The sequence below is a fragment of the Pieris napi genome, chromosome 13 (genome assembly GCF_905475465.1).
Source record: "Pieris napi chromosome 13, ilPieNapi1.2, whole genome shotgun sequence".
In the NCBI taxonomy this organism is placed as follows: Eukaryota; Metazoa; Arthropoda; class Insecta; order Lepidoptera; family Pieridae; genus Pieris; species Pieris napi.
In genome coordinates, this window is record NC_062246.1 from 11,372,577 (window position 1) to 11,393,383 (window position 20,807).

At 32.8% G+C, this 20,807-nt stretch overlaps 2 protein-coding genes across 10 annotated transcripts in view; one reads left to right on the forward strand and one right to left on the reverse strand.

Annotated features, from left to right (window-relative positions):
* Positions 1-1,275: 1,275 nt before the first annotated feature.
* On the reverse strand, positions 1,276-11,364 carry LOC125055361 (sorting nexin-32). Of its 2 annotated transcripts, XM_047657789.1 has the most exons (12): positions 11,169-11,364; positions 10,672-10,797; positions 10,310-10,480; positions 9,836-9,957; positions 7,975-8,143; positions 6,692-6,851; positions 5,907-6,022; positions 5,198-5,307; positions 4,485-4,557; positions 3,465-3,482; positions 2,794-2,903; positions 1,276-2,240 (listed from the first exon to the last, which is right to left on the reverse strand). In XM_047657789.1, exons 1-12 carry the CDS (start codon positions 11,172-11,174, stop codon positions 2,147-2,149), a joined length of 1,275 nt encoding a protein of 424 aa, XP_047513745.1. In that variant the 5' UTR covers positions 11,175-11,364; the 3' UTR covers positions 1,276-2,146. The 2 variants fall into 2 exon arrangements, with proteins under 2 accessions (XP_047513745.1, XP_047513746.1); XM_047657790.1 differs by lacking the exon at positions 3,465-3,482 and having other exon boundaries at positions 11,169-11,363.
* Positions 11,365-11,682: 318 nt separating this feature from the next.
* Positions 11,683-20,807, forward strand: part of LOC125055164 (neurofibromin) — a 59,169-nt gene continuing 50,044 nt past the window's right edge. For all 8 annotated transcript variants that reach the window (XM_047657438.1, XM_047657444.1, XM_047657443.1 and 5 more), the window contains exons 1-12: positions 11,683-11,834; positions 12,274-12,417; positions 12,738-12,924; positions 13,454-13,575; positions 13,781-13,880; positions 14,459-14,559; positions 15,489-15,638; positions 16,330-16,429; positions 17,685-17,827; positions 18,263-18,456; positions 19,592-19,700; positions 20,446-20,589. In XM_047657438.1, the coding sequence (XP_047513394.1) occupies positions 11,775-11,834; positions 12,274-12,417; positions 12,738-12,924; positions 13,454-13,575; positions 13,781-13,880; positions 14,459-14,559; positions 15,489-15,638; positions 16,330-16,429; positions 17,685-17,827; positions 18,263-18,456; positions 19,592-19,700; positions 20,446-20,589 (1,554 nt within the window). In that variant the 5' untranslated portion in view covers positions 11,683-11,774. The remainder of the gene's footprint in view (positions 11,835-12,273; positions 12,418-12,737; positions 12,925-13,453; positions 13,576-13,780; positions 13,881-14,458; positions 14,560-15,488; positions 15,639-16,329; positions 16,430-17,684; positions 17,828-18,262; positions 18,457-19,591; positions 19,701-20,445; positions 20,590-20,807) is intronic.

A 20,807-nucleotide genomic window follows, 5' to 3' on the forward strand; every position in this document is an offset into this window, starting at 1 on the left:
TAGATCAATATAAAGTATACTAAAAATGCTAAATGATATAATATTGAGTAAAATTAATGCTAATTGAGCAATGAGAGTTTTAAAATCACTTTCGTCTTTCGCTTTTTTGTTGGGCCTGTAGTTGTCATGGTAATGGTATGCGGGGCTTCAATACTATTTTACGCATTGTTGAACGCAGCGGCATATGTTTATATAACCCTCTGGGGACGTTGTTGTAATTCTAGATCAATTTAAGGGCAAAATAAGTCGTCTGGGGGCCTATCATGAGCTCTTATTGCGAGCCTATTGACAACCTACAACTGAGATGCATCGCTTATTCATACCATGACGAATAAACCAGAAACCATGACGCCAAGTACCTTATCAGATTTCGTTCATTCAATTTGAATTTTGTATGAAAATTCGTACCATGACCTCGCGACTGACCCAAAATTTTACCGTTTTGCGTTCAAACTATGACAGAATAGGAGATTCTACAAAAGTTGCCTTTTCGAACCTGAAAACTTTACGTTTAAAATATATAAAAGAATAGTTTTTATTAAAATAAAAATTTTATTTGGATTTTATTTATTATTATAGAATCTAAATAATCAAATACAGAGCAGGATATTAAAATTGTCGTACCTTATTCAATCCCTAGGTCTAAAATCAGCAATATTCCTTTTGCAAAAACCAACCTAGGAGTTCAGGCACCACTCTTTCGAATTCTTTGCGATTTTAAAGAAAGCATTGTTAAGTGTCTAACTCGAACCTAATCCGCTGTTTTGCTGGTAATTTTTTTCTGTTTAACAAAAATTTCTGATAATTTATATATGTTAATTGTATTTTTTATTTGTAACATTTATGTGTACCTACTTACCTAAATTGTTATACATTTTAGATAAAAGAGTTTGTTACATATACCTTTGATTTAGTACTATGTATGACGTGGTAAACTTTAATAAATAATCATGTCGAGCAAGTTTGACGGTAAAATTTCAAAACTTAAATAGAAACCACAATAAAAATTATCGTTCTCTCGTTTGGTCTCCAATACGAAATGTATTGGAATCGTCGTGTTTATACGTTGTATACCTAATTTAGGAACCTAAACTCATCAGCATCTCAACTGGATTTTTTTAAGAAAGCGCATGGTCTGCCCTTGAACTAACCAGAAATTATTGTTTTGCCGAGATTCCAACCCACGATATACGTTAACCGTAAAGTGGTTGAGCACAATAAAAATTCAAAATCGGTTGATCAATTTTTTTCACGTTAAAGGAATTAAAACAAATATTTACAAGTATAATTCGTATATTTCTTACATTCAAAATAACTAACAATACTTTAAATTTGGCCGAAAACAATTTAAATTACTAGATAATTTTAATACAATATAGACAAAAACATTTCAACACATATAATTTCAAAATGACTTTTAATGCTGTTACAAAAATGGGCGCACTTAAAAAAGTCAAAGATAAAAGGTCTTCTCTCTCTTTGATCTTTATTGCATTAAAAAAAATTGACGACAATATGACCCCAGACCTGAATGTAAGAGCCATTATTAAAAAGCTTAAAGCATAGAGAAAAATTATAGAAACATCAGTACTTTATCAAAAAAAACCTTAAATTTATAGCGGAATGTGACTAATACATAAGAGAGACATAGTGTCACAAATAGTTCCACAAGCTAATCTGACCCGTACTGCAGCCCACGTCCCACTAAGCGATTCCAGAAATCGGGTCCAATAATTATAAGTTTACAAAGTTTACGTATAAAAATACTTGATCACAATATTTATTCTAGTATTGGTCGTCTACCCTCTAAAGTTGCAAGGTGGGTAGTTCTCAAAATCATACTTTATTAATGAGATATTGTTGCGTTCCATATAATACTGGATTTAAATATTGTGATCAAGGCATACATCAGTTATCGTTTAACTTAATAATATTTTAAGTATAAAACGCAGGTTATTTATAAAATTTTATGGAATTATTTATTATACTATCTCGTCTTTGCTGCAAAGTTGTATTGACAAACCTGCGTTTATTTCGGAAATGATAAATATTTTCACGTAAATAACTACATACAATGCGAATACATATTTCTCCCTTAGAAACATTTATATAATTAACAAAAATTGCACATAATCCTTATATCTATTTATTGACACTCCTTTAACATTTGCAGTGATTTCCTGAATAGTTCCTGCTGCGCACGAGCATGTTTTATCTCCAGTTCAGCTAGTTCTACAAGGCTGAAATTTTAAATCGAATATATAATAGGACGGTCTGAGCCCGTGCGATCAAACTATCGTTATTTATATTTATTATCGTGAATAATGTGGCATTCCTCCGACAAAAAACGATATCCTTTACAAACGTGCGACGTGTGCATATTTTTGAAGTTATACGTCTTTTAGCGCGTTACGGAAAAATGAAGCAAATTTTTACGATGCGCACGCACACCGTCACAAAAAATCCGACACCCTGAAGTTAGCTATAGTCAAAATTTTAGTTTTAAAGTTTCTACAAACGTAGAATAACGCCAAAGAAGTATAACTTCTATAAGTACACACACGTTTTTTAAACATAAATTTACAACTTATTTACAAAAGAAAGGCACTTGATATTATTAAAACACCATTTATATTAATGCTCGCAAGACGCAGACTCAAAATGTGAAGCTGAACCTATTCATCTTCTTTGAGATAGCATTGATTATTATTTATTAGAAATGGCAAGACACAGAAAATATTGAATCGCATATGATGGGAAATTCTTTAGTCTAGTATTCTTTATATAAGTTACCTCTTTTTAAAAGCCCCAACACGTCTGGTCCTAAAGTCGATGAGTTCTTCCCGAGCGCGCGCTGAGAGCTGCTCAAACTTGGCGCAGGCTTCGGATTGAGCTTGTTCCGCCTAATTAATACATAAATTCTTGTAATGAATCAACTTTTCAGAAAGTTAATATTTTTATTCACTAAGTGCAATTTTTGAGATGACAAAAACATAAACAAAAAATTTGGCAATTAAGTTTTAGTGAATATTTTTATTAATATAATGTATATAGAATAATATATGTAATATTGACGTTCATAAGTGTACATAGCAATTTGTTTTGATATAGGGAAATATATATTAGAAAAAGCTATTTATATTAATTTAGTGAGAGTATCTCTTAGACAAAATATATATACCAATGGCGCTACGACCTTTTAGGTCTGGGCCTCAGATTTCTGTGTCATTTCTAATGGGCACTTGTGCATTGAATCAACCTTCTGTGCCTGACACACACCATCGACTTCTTGAGTCTAAGGCCGGTTTCCTAACGATGTTTACCTTCACCGTACGAGCGAGTGTTAAATGCCCACATAAAAAGTTCCTTGGTGCACAGCCGGGGAATGAACCTAGGACACCAAGGCGCAGTCGCACGTTAAAACATTGTTTGACTAAATAATATTCTTAATTAAGCGTGCATACCTCTTGTACTTCCATGGGCTTGCAAGAATAAAATATTTTTGTGAGTGATATTCAGAAGTGACAAAATTTTGGCATAAAATATCTATATTATAGTATAAGATCCCGCTATACAACGACCTTCACCGAGATGCTTATTTAATGAAACTTATTTTATATTTAATTTAATATGTCAATAAATATAATCCATATGGGTTGCCTAGCAAATTTCAGTCCAGAGTATGTTTAATTAATATTAAAAAATTTTTATTTTTTTTATAATTAGCATGTAGTAAATTTTTTGAACTTTTTTCAATCAATATTTTTAATCAGGGTAGTATTATATATGTATCACTATAACCTTCTTTTATACTAAAGATGTATATATACTTTAGTGTCACATAAAAAATATACACATAAATAATTAATTGATGAAAAACAACCTAACTTTTGCATATTCTATGGGCTTCATACTTTCGATTGGTATACAATTTATCTAATAATCATACCGGTGAAATGTTTAAAAAATATTTTTTTTTTAAATTAATTAAAAATACTCTGGACTGAAATTTGCTAGGCAACCCATATGGATTATATTTATTGACATATTAAATTATATATAAAATAAGTTTCATTAAATAAGCATCTCGGTGAAGGTCGTTGTATAGCGGGATCTTAGACCATTAGGATGTGTGTGACATATACGAAATCTTCTCTGTTTCTTGCAAAATTATTTCATGTGTAAGATAATAAAGAAGTGTGTTAAAGTGATAAAGAAAACTGATCTAAAAAGATAAATGTCAGTGTGGTAAATTTTACAGGTTTAAAGCAATACCAAAAGAAATAGAGGAGTGATTTTCGGGTGAGATTCTTCTTTAAAAATGTCGGTTAAAGAACCAGTGTAAACAGCTGATTGTAAATATTGTGGAAATCATGCAACATAGCGATAGTAGATGTCATTGTCAATGTCAGCTGTCAAATTGTGTTTTGGTGTCAATTAGTGTTCATTTGCATTGTTCTGTGTTGTTTCATATTTCTACTTACGGCGTGAACATCTTTATTCTTAGCTCTGGCGCGTTCGAGATTCCTATTAGCAGCTTCGTAGGCTGCAAGACATCTAAAATAATAATTATATTATAGAGATTTTTATAATAGTTATGATATTTAAAAACTTGGCGATTAAATAGAGTGGCGGAGAGTTTCTTGCCAGTTCTTCATGACCGCTCAACGCCCTTGACTTGCGAACAGGTAGTAAATGTAAATTTAGAATCAATTTAACATATTTTCTGTTGACGTTCATAAGTGTACTTGTTTACCTATATGAATAAAGTTAGTTTGAGTTGAACGATTACAGAAATAATACAGTGGTACCTCGGTACAAGTCTAATTCGTTCCGTAACCTTTCACCCAAAGTTTCCCCCATTGAAATGTCATTAATCCGATTCATCACCCAAAACACAATCTTAATCTCATCTCAAAGCAAAATATCGCTCGTTCGGCTGCTCTCAAAACACAGGTATATCGAGGTACCACTGTATATAAAAAGTTATGCATATGGACATCCAACAATAAGTCACAAAGCGTACGTCACGCTTCCAGGTTCTGCGTGCACGCACACATACGTGCGAAACGAGCAAGACTAGTTTTTGTGGTTACGTGCGAGTGTCGACGCTCATAAATAGACGTAAAGTGTCCTAAGTATAGTAAGATATTAAATAATATGTATATGCGACATAGCAATGATTAAATATGTTTACCTCAGACGTCTAACGAGCACTGCTTTAGCGGCATGGGTGTCCCTCATATAGTATCGGAGTGTATCAGCCAACTTGAGATCCTGGTCTGATGCCATACGACCTTCGATTTTCTGCAAATAATATTTCACGTTAGAACATAAATTTCAAACATATCGTAATATATCTTTCATATTAATAAGGTTATGATATTTTTTTTATAATTAAGTTATCAAATGTGTACTGAATTTTTTTTTAAGGTATACTATATATATATTCTTTAGGCGCGTTATGAAAAATTGATGAGAGTGAAATTTTACGATGCGCACCGTGACACAAAATTAACAGAATGAAGTTGCCCACGGAAGATGCTACGGCATTGGACATAATTTAAAAAACAACATTCGAATAATAATAGAATTTATGTTACACTTAATGTAAGAGAATAATATGTAGGTATATTTATTCATTTAATTTTTCAAATGTAAACTAAACTTTATTGACTATAATGACTCCTTTTCCAGTCTTTGATTATTTAATTGTAATTAATTATTTGCATGCAATCAAAAACTATTTTTAATAATGCCAAAGAAGTATAACTTCTTACGCGCGTACATAAGTACAAGCACCCTTTTTTTTATAAATTAGTATAGGATTTTTTTAGTTTGAATTTTTGTTGTTGCATTTTGAGGGTATTTTTAAAAATATTTATTTGCAAATATACTGTACGTACCCGGCACTTGTCAAACGTGTCAGCGGCGCGTGTAAGGAATCTCTCGGTGGGAGGCTGCTCTCGAGTCGCCAATTGTGTGATACAAGATGACAGCTTTATGTGAGCATCTGCTACTTCTGTAAAAATATATCTGACTGTCACTCTTAGATTGTACGGGCCTACTCAGTGTTGCTTGTAAATAGTTAAAGCTGACTTGGGGCCATTTTCGTGGGGATTGATCTTTTTGTGTTCCTAAATTTTTATAAAAAAAATTCTCGGTTCGTCTTCGATTAGAAAAATTTATTTTATTATAACAAATATAATTTTTAAACACTTCCTTAATGGAAATAAACGTTAACACGATACTTCTATTTGTGAAGTTAAGGAATTTGTTTGCTGATATTACAACAAGAGATACAAGAAGGTAGAAATATGTTCACTATTAAAGAGAGAGCAGTGTCGGTAGCTGCATTAGCGTACGACTCTCATCTCATAGGTTCGTTCCGCGGCTGTGAACCAATGAACTTCGCTGTTCACATTCGCTCGAACGGTGAAGGAATACATTGTGAGGAAACCGTCTTGCCTTAGACCCAAAAAGTCGACAGCGTGTGTCAGGCACAGGAGGCTGATCTACTTGCATCTCAGATTGACAAATGATCATGAAACAAATACAGAAATCTGGAAATAAAAAGGTTGTAGCGCCGATACAGAAGAGATAAATAAATTTTTGGGTAAAACACAACAATTTGAATTTACTTGGCACAAAATCAACCATAGTTCACTGGTGTTACCAGATATAAACTCACCCTTGTGTTTTGCCGTCATCCGGTCCACCCTCGCCACAGCCTCTTTGAGATGTGAATAATACTCTTGTAGAAAAGCAGTCTCTTGTTCAAAGAAATCGTTGACATCACGAACAGTCGCTCCAAGGTATATTTCATCCGTCGTTGATGTCATTGAACGGACCTAAAATTTTTTAGAATAAAAATAATTAGACTTTTTTCGGATCTTATACAGGACAAAGTTTAATATTTTATTCCACATCATTATTCTATCTTTACAGTTATTACTAATTCGATAGAACGACACATTAATACCCACACCGATTAACCTAGATAAAAAACATTAAAAAATAGTTGTTTATGCAACTGTCATAAAATAGAGGGTATTAAAACATGAGTGTAGTATCAAAATAAGATTACACGATTGTTTTAATACCTAATTATATGCAGTTGCATACACTTTATTTAATCTCATGGCTATAGGTTTCCAAGTCATAAAGTCTTGGTAACATTTGTCGTACGCTTTTCTTGATTTAGTTAGACAAAATATTTAGTTATATTTATTAGAAGAACAAATTTATTTAAATATAGCTGGTGACGATTTCAAATAAGAATGAAACTCTTGGCACGTTTTATTCTGCTGCTTCAATTTTCGCGCGCTTTCTGAAAACGGGACAATTCTGCGTCCCACAGTTCATTTTGGGGACACCGGGACTCGTAATAGGAAAATGGGACAGTCCCGTTCAAAAAAGAAAGTCGAAAACTAAAGTTGTATGGAAATGACAGTTCGTGTCGAAAAGTTTTCATACAAATTCAGTTTTCGACTTTCTACATACACTTCTGTTAAGGCATCTTGACTAAGGCCCCTGGTCACGTTAGTTATACTACTGTCAGAGGTTCCGTAACACTGTTTAAACCGGTACTACGAGCTACGAGGGAGGACTATCACCTCACACAGGCTATTGCTGGTATAAATAATTATATAGAGATTGTTTTTAGAGTGGTGACATAAAAATTTATTTTCATTTTTCATGACCTGCCCTGCGATTCTGTAACTCACTTTTCGAACTCTTAAATCAGTCGTAAAGCAGTCATTTTATGATTTGGCATTCTGATAAACAATAAACTACAAGCTCCCACCTTATCAGAATGCCAAATCATAAAATGACTGCTTCACGACTGATTTAAGAGCGACCACCGATGCGAAAACCGCTGTGTGAGTTCGAAAAGTGAGTTACAGAATCGCAGGGCTGGAAAATTGCCTTGCATTGCATTTGCCAAGACATGCACTTAATAAAATTACTTACAAGTCCTCCAATAAGATCCATCTTGCCCCGCGGTTTTGCGCACAAATCTTGCTCATATTCTAGAAATACGCGAAGATGGGCATCCTTACGGAACACAGGGTGCGCCGCCAGACGCTGTAGAAAAACCTCATGCATTGCCACTGTTTTCTTGAATGTTGCCAAGTATTCACTGAATAAAATGATAGTTTAAATTGACATAAACGATTTTATAACAAATGGTGACTTTCACCAGTATAATACTCGAAACAGAACTAATTTAAGCGTATGACCAACCAGGCTCCAGAAGATAAACCATTCCTTATATGGAAATTGTATTCGTTCAACAAACTTCCAAGCGAAATCAAAGAATTATCACTAAATAAATTCAAAGCTCTCGTGAAACGTTAATTCATCAATAGCTTTTTATAAATTTGACGAATATTTAAATAATCCTTGGGATTGATTTGCTCCAGTTCAAACAATTTGTATGACTCAAAACTTAGCGATTAAAAAGAGCGGCGGAAAGTTTCTTGCCAGTTCTTCTTGCCCGCTCTATGCCCTTGACTTGCGAACTGGTGGTAAATTTAACTTCTTTTGTGGCGTTCATAAGTCTACTTGTTTACCTATACGAATAAAGTTGTTTTGCCTTTGACTTTATTTTTTATTAAATATATAACAAGAGTACACAGTACAATCTAAAATAGACATAAAAACATAAAAATAATTACTTAACCAAAATTCCTTAGATTTACGAGAGGTGTAATAAATAGTGCTAATGGAACACATTCTTCTTGGAAAGAAAAAAAAACCACCAGGGATAGCCCTAACATTAGATATAATAATAACAAAATAAATATATAATAAATACTCTTTTGTTTTTAAAAAAATTGAATTTGTTTTCGTACAATAAATTCTTTTGTTTTTTTAAAATTTCATTTATTTTTGTCGTGTCGGTGTTCTTAAACATGGGTAAAATTGAAGGAAATAAAATATATCTGCTTGAAAACTACGGAGCTGGTAAATCAAGACTTGAGAGGAACTTTAGGGGTTTATGCTCCTCCATATTCTTTGGTTGCCCGTTGGTGTGCCGAGTTCAAGCGGGGAAGAATTTCAATTAACGACCATCCCCCACGGGACGCCCTTCAGTAGTAGACTGATCGAATTATTAAAAAAGTTGAATACATTGTCTTGGCGGATCATCGTTTGTTTTACAAGTATAGTAGAAGAAATGAGGATTTCTATAGGAAGTGTCCATAATACCATACACATAATAACAATAAAATCGTTTATTTGCATAATAATATTGGTACAATTAGATCGATTAATAATTAAAATCCGGACAATCGACCATATATAAATAGACATGCAAATATCATATTAATTTGATTAATGTCATAATGTATTTATGATTGATGTCAAACTTATAGTCTAAAAACTCGCTATAAAAACATTGCCATTAAAAATTTAACCACCTTCCCACAGCCATTGGGTGCCAATGCCTCCTGATGCGCAGTGACAAACAACACTGACAATTTCACAAAGCTGTTTGGGCGTGTTAGAAGAAAATCTTGATCAATTTTGGCTCGAATTTGTACTATGAACGAAACATGGTTTCACCTTTATGACCCGGAAACGAAAAAACAGTCCAAGACTCGGAAGAGACCGGCCGCGGCATCTCGAACTCCTGTTTTTTTCTGGGACAGCCAAGGAGTGGTATCGAATTCCTTAAGCTGCCATTACGGGGACTTGTACGCAGCGCAAATAACAAGTTGCGTGAGGAAATACGCAAGCAATAGCGTGGCAACCTCAAAAAGTTGTTTTGTTTCACCAAGATGACGACCTCTAGTAAAGAAAGAAGGCCGTTAAAACAAATAATACTCACTCCTCCAACTCTTCTTTCATCTTCAGGAATTCTTCTCTTGTTAAAGCACCTTCCCCTTCTCCGAGACGCTGCAGTTTTTCACGAGAAGCATCAAAATCAGGCCTTGGTGGTGCTGGTGGGATCTAAAAATTATAATTCTTGAAGAAGTCTATTGCTAATGTATTGAAGAGTATGAGAAGTTTTTACATATACCTTTAAAAATGGCTCATTTCATTGATATTTTTTTGTTAAATATATATTTAGATGATGACCAACCTATTGTTTTTATTGGAATTTTAGCCAGATCATGCATATCTAGCTAAAGCTATTCACTTACCCCAGTAGTGATAGTAAAGTAATTAATCAATATACTATAAAATCATACTTAAACCATAACATACTCAAAATATGCACATGCTAACATAATTTCTTTGGCATAGAGATTATTCTAGTTAGGAGTACAACAAGAGGTTGGTACATTACAATTATACTTACAATATACCCAGCATATTCTTCATTCTCCTCGTATCTGTCATGGAGCCATACAAATTCCTCATGTTGGCGGACAACTAAGAATTCTGACTTTTGAAACTCAGGCAGGGTTGTTTTGGTATGTACAGTAAATTTTACTTTCTCCTTTTCACTGAGTGCATCTGATATATCCACCTACAATTTTAATGCTTCATTATTTTATAGAAAATCAATACAGACTATTTTCTTTGGGCTAACTTGATTAACGACAACTGTTTCTCTTTCTTGTTTACTTTAGTTCAATATATTATGATACAAACAAATTTAAAAAGATAACAGCTATATACTGAAGGTGACACACAATCCAAAATATATGTATGACTAACCAGCAAACTGTTATCAGCTAAGGACACATTTTCACTAGGTTTCTTTTTATCCATAGCAGAATCTCCTGATGATGGAGAAGATATTGGTGCTGTGAGGGGATCATTGTTAGTTTCTTCTACACAGTCCTGAAAAAAATATTAGGTACTAACTTATTTCTTTCTTCCTAGAGCCAAAAAAATATATAAATAATGAAGAATATATAAGGTTTACCACCGGAATTTTAAATTATGGCAGTGATAACCAAACACAAGGCGACTTGATAATTATTACTATAAAACAACAAGTAGCGGTAAAATATTGTGTTCTAGAACAGCAATAATTGGCTTTCATCCACGTCACATTATTTAAATTTGAACTCAACATTAAATCAATTAGTAAATGCCCAATCGAACAGTATTTAATATTAAGTTAACAACGACATTTAACAATCAAGAATTGATAACAATAATTTAATATTTCCTATTGGACTGAAACGCCCCCCAATTTTAAAACTTACCATCATATTTAGCGATAAATTCTATTAGAGTTTGGATGTAAAACTGTGACCGCTCTGAAATGATAACTAAACTTAAGAGTAATTATTGGTAATTAAAACACTTTATTTAAATAACTATAAGGTTTGCAATATTGTTATTTGTAACGAGAATAACTTTTAGAAATGACTTTTCTAAATTCTTATTTTGAAGTTTGAGAATTTCTATTGGAATTAAGAATGTCATACGTCAGATTTTATATACAATTTTCTATTTTAGTATCTATCAAATAAAATAAGGAAACTGTAGAAATTACAATAATTGCTTAACTTAATTCAATTATTTTAATAAGATCTGTTTTGATTATTTACACAACTATGTTAAAATTAAAAGATATATTATTTTAGTAAAAATGTAACTATAATAAAGTAAATTAATAAAATCGTTATTGACGCAGACTTTCCGGTGAATGACAGACCGTCATTTAGCCTTTAGACGACATTGTCTGTGCTTTTCTAATAAATAAAAATTAAAAGTCTCAATCGATTTTAGGGTGGATCTGCTGGATAATTTATTATGTTTTTGTTTAGAAAGAAATTAAATGAATTACTTAATTAATATATGTGAAAATGGGGACTCAAAAACCAGGAGAATGGGCGAACACCCTCATTGTAAGATTCGAAGAACAAGTAAGTTAAATTACGTTCCTAGTACGTTAATAATATTTTAATGTATACACCGGACTATTCATTTGTGAAGAACACAATGTAAATAATACGCAAGTTCGCTTCTAACAAATGTAATCTTAGTTTGTGATACATTTCAAGTAATAGTTTAGTCACACCACCCACACAATTAAACATTTATAGAATCGCACTAGAGATTTAAATTACTATTGGATTTGTCAATAAAAATTACTGTAAAAAACAGAGTTTAATCTACAAATATATGACGCATTGTTTTGGTATAAATAGGAGCGTTTTGCCTAAAAAAAATGAACATAGTGTGGTCCAAAAAATCAAACCTTTTTTTGAATTTTATTTCTATATTATTCAAATAAATAATACTTAATAATTACGTTTTGTATTTTTCCGTTACTGTAGCACTTTATCTATTATTGATTTACAGTTGCCATATAAAACTGGTGCTCAGAATCTCCACTCTCGAATAAATGAGGAGCAATGCAAGGCGTGTTTGGTGCAGATCAGCCGACACAGGTTTTCCCTTGTTATATCTGGCCTCACAAAAATACTTCAGAGAGTTAATGAATTGGTAAGTATTTTTAACATGTGAGCGGTGTTAAATAGATTTTCATGACTACCTCTCTGCCGATCAGTTATTCTATTATAGTATATTAAAACTGTATTATGATTTCTGTAAAATATGCATTCCAACTTAAATGAGTATAAAAAACATCATTATAAAAACTTTAAAAACTACACTGCTTTGTAAACTTGATGTAGTAGTCTCACTGATCATGTTGGCTAAAAAAAACACTTAATACAACTAGTTATATGGATACTATTATAATATAAGTACATTTATCTCCGTGAAATATAAGGTAGTCATTATTTTACAATAAAAATTTTCAGTACCAGCCCACCCTAGCAACATGTGTAACTCGGCCTCTAACAGAAATAGAAAAGGGTTATCATGATAGCTTGGTAATAGTTCTAGACACATTAGAAATATGCCTCAGTTCACAGCCCAAAGATACAGCCAAGTATGAGGAGGCAATGAATGTTAAGATATTGTTGAGGGAAGTCTGTCAGTTTATAGGTAAGATTATATAGCAGTATTCAGGTTTTATTGCAATATTTGGAAATTTTTATTTGGTTAAAAATATAATAGCCTGATATATAGTCTTATATGTTTAATCAAATATAAATATTAAAATAATAGATTAGTTTATATATTAAACATTTTAATGTGATATTTAAAAAAATCTAATTGCGTCTTCAACTATGAGTTGGAATAGTTATGTACTACTATTAAATAACTAACTACTTTTAAGTAACTCACTACTTTTAAGTAGTTGTTTGTTTTTGATGTTTTCTCATAAAATTCCTATTATTTCAGAACAGGTCAATTAGTATGTATACTACGATTTGATAATTTACAAGCATGCTAAACAAACATGACTTTTACTGTTTAATTTATTATTTTTAAAAGGCAAAACTCATGCCCCCTTAACCCAATAATGACTATTGTCTCGTATCGAATCTCCTTATGTTCCATTGATGTTAACCATGGTGATCCATGGCAAGGCTATATAATCACATTAACTTTATTAATTATTATTTTCTAGATATAAAAAATGAAGCAAACATCCACAATACACTATTACGTCAACTGGGCAGCAAAGTATTATTTGCATTAAGCTTGAATTTCTTTAACGCTGTCTTTAATAGAATCAGCGCTAGATTACAGGTAAGTGTTATTTGTGAATTAACTGTGTTACATATGTACTTGCTGTATATTAGCAAAATTTCTATAAAATTTTAGTAGTAGTATTTGATGTAGTAAAATATGTGTGCTCATGTTTTCCTGGTAATAAAAAAACCCTACAGACTCAAAATAACTTTATGTCTTATACGCATAGCGATTCTAATTTTATTTTATAAAAATGTTTTAGGAACTTGCAACTAGCTCAGATGAAAACCCCGACTATATTGATATAGAACTGATACAACACATTAATATTGATATATTGAGGCTTATACGGCTTTTTACAGGTAATAATTAAAAAAAATATTATTATAATGGTAAATATGAAAATCTGTGTGTCACGAATGTTTTTTTTGTTGTCTATCGTAATTCATTAGATAAATATATTACACACACACACACACACCGCGCCCACACACACACACCGCACCCACACACATAACATACACACACATAACACACACACCACACCCACCCCACACACACCACACCCACCCCACACACACCACACTCACACACCACACACACACAGCACACCACACACCACACACACGCACTACATCCTTTTTAGGTCTGGGCCTCAGATTTCTGTATCTGTTTCATGATCTTTTGTCAATCGAATAGGTGATCAGCCTCCTGTGCAAGCCGTCGACTTTTTGGGTCTTAGATGCGCACATAGAAAGAAAGTTCATTGGTACAGCTGGGGCTTGAACCCATGACCTCAGGGATGAGCGTCGCACGCTGAAGCCAATATACCAACACTGCTCTATATATTTTATTTATGATCGTTAGTTAAAAATATTTTTCTGTTCGTTTTGTGTCTTTTAATTGTTACCTGAGAGCTATAGAATATATATTGTTTTAGAATGTATTCAAAAGTTCAAATTATTAAGAAAATACACGCCGACAGTGTTGGTTATGTCGCTCGAGAAAGCAGTATGGAATTGGATGGATACATATCCTCAAGTAAGTTATTGTGTAAATGATCATTCAAGTATTACGTAACGAATTTTTCCTTTAGTAAAACCTTACTATGTGGGGCGGGGATTTAATTACGCGTTATTGTTAATATTATTTTCGACTTTCCAGTAAGTTTTAGGTAAAAAAGAGTCACTAGGTGGTCACGAAACGTTTTACTGTACTACGGTACAGTACTATACTAGGGTACAGAAAAACGTTACGTCGCGTTACATGGGGGGGGGGGGGGGTGTCAATCTCCAAAAATTACGTGACGTAATACTTGAACGCTCCCTATTAGTAATTCATTGTAGTAAAAATTTTAACTAAATATATGTGTACATGTTACTTGAGACCCGTTCTGGCTAATATATAGACGTTCGAGTTAATATATAGACTTTCTATTAGTAAAATAATTTTTAAAGTCGGTGTAGTATATCCAGGCAAAACGCCCTACAACCTCACAAACGTTACTTCGTTATATTAGTGTGAATACGAAAAATATTAATTGTAGTTGATTGCGAAGCTGTTTACTTTGTAGCCTGAGTAAAATTTAGGTTAATTAAGAATGAAATATATCTTAGAAAAAGAAAACAAAGATGTTAAATTTCTAGCTGTTTTTGTCTCTTGTCGAAATATTCCTGTGCTGATAAACCAGTGGCACTGCTACTCTGAGTCTGCGCATATCCTTCTTCGAAATTTCGGTACCTCAATAGCTTAGTTTTGTAAGCTGATTATAAAAACAATAACATATAAGTATGTTGTTGATGTCCAAATTTGAAAATATTTCTTCGTAATAGAGAACAGCTGTTGCGTTACAAAGAGTGAATTAATGTATGGGTTTTGTGTTAAACCAAACAAATTTAACTTATTTTTACGTTATAGAGAGTTAACACTAATGGTATTGAGAGGAATTAGAAATGAGTAATAATTTTCAGGAATTTCTTCGCATACAATCACGGCCTAACGAAGAGTTAAGTAGATGTTGTGATACACTATTCGATATATTACAAGATAGTTATTCGGAGAATAAGAAGACCCGGGCTGCGATGTGGCCTCTCCAGATTATGTTGCTGATTTTGAACCCTGTAAGTTATGAGTTAAGGTTGATTTTTGTATAATCACGATCTTGCAGTAATTTAAACGTTTAAATAATTGCGAAATCATACACAATCTAATATATAACATTCTCGTGTCACAATACTCCCATACTCCTCCGAAACGGCTCGACCTATTCTTATGAAATTTTTTATGCATATTCAGTAAATCTGAGAATCGGCCACTATCTATCTTTCAAACCCCTAAGTGATAAGGGGCACCCCATTTATTTTTATTTTTTAGATATTTTTTAAGATACAGCATACAAAAATACATACAACCCCAAGTTTTCACCCCTCTACGATCAACACCTTTTTTATTATTGTACATAGTTATTTTTATTGAACTAAAAAATGTTTCCTAGAAATAATAAACATGGCAAAACAACGTTTGCCGGGTCGTCTAGTTAATGTATAATATTTCATTAATTACGGTATTTTTTAAATTGTTTTATTGAATGCGTTTAGATTTATAAATACTTGTTTAAAATAAGAGTATATTTCGTATGAAAGACAGGTTAATATTGGCTGGACACATTTCTATAGGTTTCGATGAGTTTTTCCAACCTATTTGTGACAACTCGAAACTGTAATTATCGCTGGATATCAGATACGTTGGGTTATATACCACGAGCACTTAACTAAAGAGAATGCATTATTTTAAATATAAGTTTTTTTACAGAAAGTTTTAGAGGAAATCGTGAATGCGGATAGTGGCGCCCCCTGCAGTCCACGACATTCTAAGAAGAAACACTTTATTGATGCTGTCAAACGGGGATTGAGTAAGTTTTTATATCAATAATTCAATACTTATCGATATTTTATAAAGAAAAAGAGTAAATCATGTTGTTGCTACGAAGAATCGTTTTTTGTATAAATATTAGCACAAGGGAGCGTTCAAGTATTACGTCACGCAAATTTTGGAGATTATTGACCCCCCCCCCCCTCATGTAACGCGCCGTAACGTTTTTCTGTACCCAATAGTAAAAGTTACCATTATGTGGTGTAAAGTACTGGAAAGTCGAAAATTATATTAACAATAACGCGTAATTCAATCCCCGACCCGCATCGTAACGTTTTACAAAACCCCGCCCCCAAAATTCGTTACAGAATACTTGAACGCGCCCTAAATTATATTAATAATTTGCAACACGACTGAATGAAAAAGAAAATGTCTTTTTTATATTTCTATGAGAATGAACACTTATTATAGCGAAGGTACGTTTCTCATAATAATTAATAGTGGAAAAGAAAAAGTGGTTATGTAGTGGTAGTGGATCATCCATCACCTGACCTGTCAGAGGGATTATCAAGACACACAAGATAGACAGAAGTGGGTAATAGAAAATTGCTGATCATCACTTAAAATTCTCTACGTTTATCACAGAAGGCACATCTATAAATAATAAAAAAAATGGTGCGTGTACTTATGTATGCGCGTAAGAAGTTATACTTCTTTGGCTTTCTTTAGTTTTTTTATATATTAAATAATTAATAATAAATATTTAGCGTTAATAATTTAACAATATTTATTATTTAGTATATTATTCAATTATTAATTAATATTAATAATAATTTTTATTTATTATTTTATTATATTATTAATTCAATTTAATAACTAGCTAATTTTAAAATTTCAAAATTTCTTTGAAAAAATAATTAAACCTCCTTTATTTGTTTAAAAGGTACTACAAATGTCATTATGGTCATTAAAAATTCTTGGCATAGCTGCTAACGTCACGCATATTCTATTTCTTTTTACTTGTAGATTGTCTTATTCCTATCTCGCTCGCGCACGCTCGGCGCGCATACTGATAATTTTGTGTCACGGTGCGCGCGCATCGTAAAATTTCACTCTCATAACGCGCCTAAAGGAGTATAACTTCAATTATCAATCATAAAATTAAAAAAAAAAAAACCATCTAAAGTTACTCCTACTCTACTAGATTATTAATTATGTATTACGAGTTTTTTCATAGAAGTTTAATGTTTTTCTGGGGTTTTTACTTAAGCATTTATTTATAACGTGATTTTTAGGTCCACAGAACAACTCTAAACAGATGACGGAAGCAGCCGTTCTCACTTGTGTCAAACTTTGCAAAGCTTCCACTTACATTAATATATCGGATTCTGGGAATGTCACTTTTGTACTTGTCAAATCTGTCATCAATGACCTGAAGGTATATTTTTGTCCGTTTACTTATAGGATAGAATAAGTCCGTGCCACGTTCCTGAAGTCGTAGGTTCGATCCCCGACTATGCACCAATGGATTATCTTTCTATGTGCGCATTTAACATTCGCTCGAACAGTGAAGGAAAACATCGTAACGAAACCGACATGTCTTAGACCCAAAAAGTCGACGGCGTGTGTCAGGCACAGGAGGCTGATCATCTACTTGCCTATTAGATTGTAAAATGATCATAAAACAGATTCAGAAATCTGAGGCCCAGACCTAAAAGAGGTTGTAGCGCCACTGATTTTTTTTTAATTCATATATTATGGTTGATTATGCGTTTTTTATAATTAATCAATCTGAATGTACCTTTACAAATAGACGATTTATTATTGAATATTAAAAAAAAACATTGCATACAAATTGTCAAATTAATTCCAGACGCTACTGTTCAACCCCTCGAAAGCCTTCTTCCGAAGCAATTACAACACGAGTTATTCGGATTTAGACCTAATGACGGATTGCTTTGTCTCGCTGTTCCGAATTATGCCGCATACAAATGACGCAATGAAAGTCTGCCTTAATTTGAACAGCAATAGTTTCTACCATTCGGTTATAGTCAACTCGCTGTTGAGGTAGGTTCTGTATGGTAATTTTTGTTTTTCCATTTTCCCTTATTAATCCATATTTTTGATTGGCGTGGATGTTATGTGAACTGGTACTTATAAGTTCACTTCATATTTAAAAAAAATATATTAGTAAATAAATAATAAGTCTGTATAAGGACTTATCTTCACTGTCACTTAGCATCAAGTGGGCCTCGTAGGCTTCATACCTGCGTTCGTAGGTTCGATCCCCGGCTTTGTAGCAATGGACTTTATTTCTAAGTGCGCATTTAACATTCGCTAGAAGGGTGAAGGAAAATATCGTGATTAAACCGACTTGCCCTAGACCCTAAAAGTCGACGGTGTGTGTCAGTCACAGGATGCTGATAGTTGCTATTGTTCATAGATTTTTTTTACAAAAGTCCAAGGGTAGTGGTAATTTTGCTATAATAAATAAATAAATGCTTTATTTTCTGACCGTTCGTAACAAACAAATAATTGGTAATAAAAAACAATTGATAACTTTTTAACAACCAGTTTATTGGTCAAATTGTCCTTTGACATAGGCCTTACCAATTTTAGCCCATTCTGCTCTGATGGGCTACCCTGCTATCTCTTAAGACCATCTGCCCATCATTTTACTTGGCGTCATTCTGTTGACTACGACTTAAACCATGGCTTTAATTTAAATTATCTAGTTTTAGTAAAAAAAAAGTCAATATCATTTATTCATATAGGTAACACAATGTACACTTATGAACGTCAAAAAAGAAATATACATGAAGTGCTTCTAATTTTACATTAATGTCAGTTCTCAAATCAAGGGCGTAGAAGACGAGAAGAACTGGCAATAAACTCTCCGCCACTCTTTTTAATCGCCAAATTTTTTGTTTTACAAAATGTTTGTAAGGAGCTGCAACCAATTACACCATGTTCCACGTGACATCTTAAGTAATAAATAATACTAAAAATTAAAAACAAAGATTTGTCCTCTATCAGCAGGAGGCATGGTGAAATAGGAGCACGTGGGTTTAGTGTCTCTTTTCAGATTCGATTCTCTCATACATTTGCAAAAGAGGAAAAAACCTCAAGTTATAATTATTTTACAGCGTTGTTTATTTAATACTTTATGATTAACCGTAGTTCAATACGCATATTTTTATAGGATAATAAACCAGCCACGCCTACCCTGGTGGCCCCAAATAGAGTTGCTATATCCTCGCGCTGCGGAGTTGCGTACAATGTTCACGGATACCTTGAATAAGGCAACACAGGTAGATATTTTTATTACCTATTACTGTCCATTGGTCATTATGTATATATTAATGCCTCGTATGTCAAATCTTAAGATTCCAGTCAACAATCGTAAAAGTTTAATATGAATTAATGGAATAATGATTTATTAATGTATTTACAAAACATCAAAAAGCTATTCTAGCATTTACTTATATGTATCTGCGAACGAGCGTCTTAGAAATTATTACTATTCATTAGTCACATAATGCCCGTTGTAACATCGATGCGACCTACCTGCACTTTTGTAACAAATATGGTACATATTGTTAGAAACTAATATTTTATTTTATATAGTGTATTTTCAAATAATTTCATAACACGATGTACATAACTAACTTACTCTAAATTTTCTCGTTAAGTGAATGTAATTTGAGAAATAAAGTATCTTTGAACCGAACGCACGACATCATTTAAAATCTATGTAATATATAGGCTATGTGTTTAACCCAGTTTTCATATAAAAATTTGTAATATTTGTTAGATTTTTTAAATATTTAAATATTTTGCTTTTAGTAGTGCGGAAATTTAGTAATCTAAATTTCATTCGGCTTGTGATTGTAATAGTTATATTGATTTAGGGTTCAAAATATTTCCGAATCAATTCGACTTAGGGTCCTTCCAGAAAAGATACCAATTCTTAAAAGTCCGGCAACCCACTCGCGAGCCCTCAGATGTTATATAAAAAAATAGCTTGTTGCAATCATTAATTTTAATATATTTTAGGGATATATTGCACATACGCCATTACGAATGATATCATTGTCATTGAAGCCCAAGGAGAGTAAAATAGAAGAAATACCAATGTACAAAACATTGCTATTGTATTTGGTGAAGCTGATACACGCAGATCCGATGCTGATGCTGAGTGTGAGTGGAAATCTAACCTTAATCACATCATCCATCACCCATATAGATTTATTATAACCTTAGTTTTTAAACAGAGGAGGCGACTCTTATCCCGGAGGTCGTTGGTTCGATCCCCGGCTGTGCACCAATGGCCTTTCTTTCATGTGCAAATTTAACAGTCGTTTGTACGGTGTAAGGAACATCGTAAAAACCGGCTTGCCTTACACCCGAAAAATATA

What these genes read in the sequence shown, in the direction of transcription:
- LOC125055361 (XM_047657789.1), bottom strand. An exon ending in ATGAAAGAAGAGTTGGAGGA is followed by an intron (nt 8,144 to 9,835) that starts GTGAGTATTATT and finishes CATTTTATTCAG; the next exon opens with TGAATACTTGGCAACATTCA. An exon ending in GATGACGGCAAAACACAAGG is followed by an intron (nt 6,023 to 6,691) that starts GTGAGTTTATAT and finishes ATATTTTTACAG; the next exon opens with AAGTAGCAGATGCTCACATA.